Source organism: Musca autumnalis, unplaced genomic scaffold, assembly GCF_047663935.1.
Source record: "Musca autumnalis isolate F117 unplaced genomic scaffold, ASM4766393v1 scaffold_3, whole genome shotgun sequence".
Lineage (NCBI taxonomy): Eukaryota > Metazoa > Arthropoda > Insecta > Diptera > Muscidae > Musca > Musca autumnalis.
The window spans coordinates 116,908,909-116,910,418 of NW_027411866.1; the positions used below are offsets into that span (position 1 = coordinate 116,908,909).

The following is a 1,510-nucleotide window of genomic DNA, read 5'->3' on the forward strand; positions in this document are numbered from 1 at the left end:
ATGCAAATGAGACTTCGTGCCAGAGTTTGGTTACCCAGGATAGAATGCAACGGCACAATGTTACTGGAAAATCTGGCGAAGATGAACAAGGATGTTAAAATGGACGAGTGTACCAACATCATCGCCCCACAAAAATGTTGCTTAGGTCGTGCAGGTCAATCTAAAGAACTATATATTCAATAGAGTCATTTGATGATCTTAATATAGGCATAGAGAACGGTTGAGCACCTCATCTGTTCCTACCTTGCACAAATGCAACGAAGATTGACACTTCTAGGACGACCGTTCCTATATGATCTCGCTGAGATCACAGGCTTAGGCTGGATATAATTAACTTACTAATTGAGCCTATGAACAACGTAAATAAAAGACAATACTTCATTTTAAGAGATCACACATTTATTCAATTTTACTATACATTGTCGTTAAGAGAGGGAAGCAATCAACGGTTGTTGTTGATTTTACCACCAACCAGAAGAGCTTTTGCTGGATGAAGAACTAGAAGCGTAGCTGGTAGCACCAGTTCCAGCCCAGCCAGAACCGCTGCCATAACCACCGAGACCACTTCCAACTGACTTACCACCCCAGCCTGCACCAGAACCATAACCACCTGCACCGGCACCACCAAAACCACCACCAAGAGATTTGCCAGCCCAACCAGAGGAGCCACCAAAACCGCCTGCGCCTGCTCCACCGAAACCTCCGAGAGATTTTCCAGCCCAGCCTGCACCAGAACCATAACCGCCAAGACCAGCACCTCCGAAACCACCTAAAGATTTACCAGCCCAACCAGAGGAGCTAGCACCGGCACTAGCATAGCTTCCCGATTTTCCGGCCCAACCAGAGCCGCCCAATCCACCATAACCTCCAGCACCACCAAATCCACCTGCAGATTTACCAGCCCAGCCGCCAGCAGCGGGAATAGAGTAAACTGCAACTGGTTTTGAAACCTTGTAAGCACCACCTCCATAACCACCGCCAAAACCAGCACCGTGACCACCGCCAATACCAGCACCATGACCACCTCCAAGGCTAATGCCATGGCCACCGCTGTAGCCACCGGCTATGGCGCCAGCACTTGCTCCACTGAAAGCTCCTCCAAATCCACCTATACCACCGCCGCCGGGCAAGTAACCACCATGACCTCCGGCATTGACAACAGCCAATGATGCCAAAACACACATAAAAGCCTTGAAACAATGAAAAGATTTCTCATTAAATCCTCCCATACCTCTTGACAATATCCTTGCTGTCGTTTTTATTACCTTCATGTTGTTAGTTATTCAAATTGTTCTGAATGTATTGTTCGTATTGCTGTAAAGCTTGAGAATATGATTAGAACTCTAAAATTCAACTCAATTTATAGCAAAAATTTCAAAATGCATAATTCAATTGAAAACTGAGCAGTGCTAATGATGATGTATCAATGTCAATAACTAAGACGTTCTATGTGCATTGTTCCAATCTCGGAGCTGCCCATGTTTTGGGTTTTTTTCAACAATTAACAAAA

General features: G+C 45.4%; 1 protein-coding gene across 1 annotated transcript; it reads right to left on the reverse strand.

The window, feature by feature from the left end:
• Positions 1-461: 461 nt before the first annotated feature.
• On the reverse strand, positions 462-1,308 carry LOC141398286 (uncharacterized). Its single transcript, XM_073975566.1, has 2 exons — positions 1,266-1,308; positions 462-1,190 (listed from the first exon to the last, which is right to left on the reverse strand). Exons 1-2 carry the CDS (start codon positions 1,269-1,271, stop codon positions 462-464), a joined length of 735 nt encoding a protein of 244 aa, XP_073831667.1. The 5' UTR covers positions 1,272-1,308.
• Between the last annotated feature and the right edge of the window lie 202 nt (positions 1,309-1,510).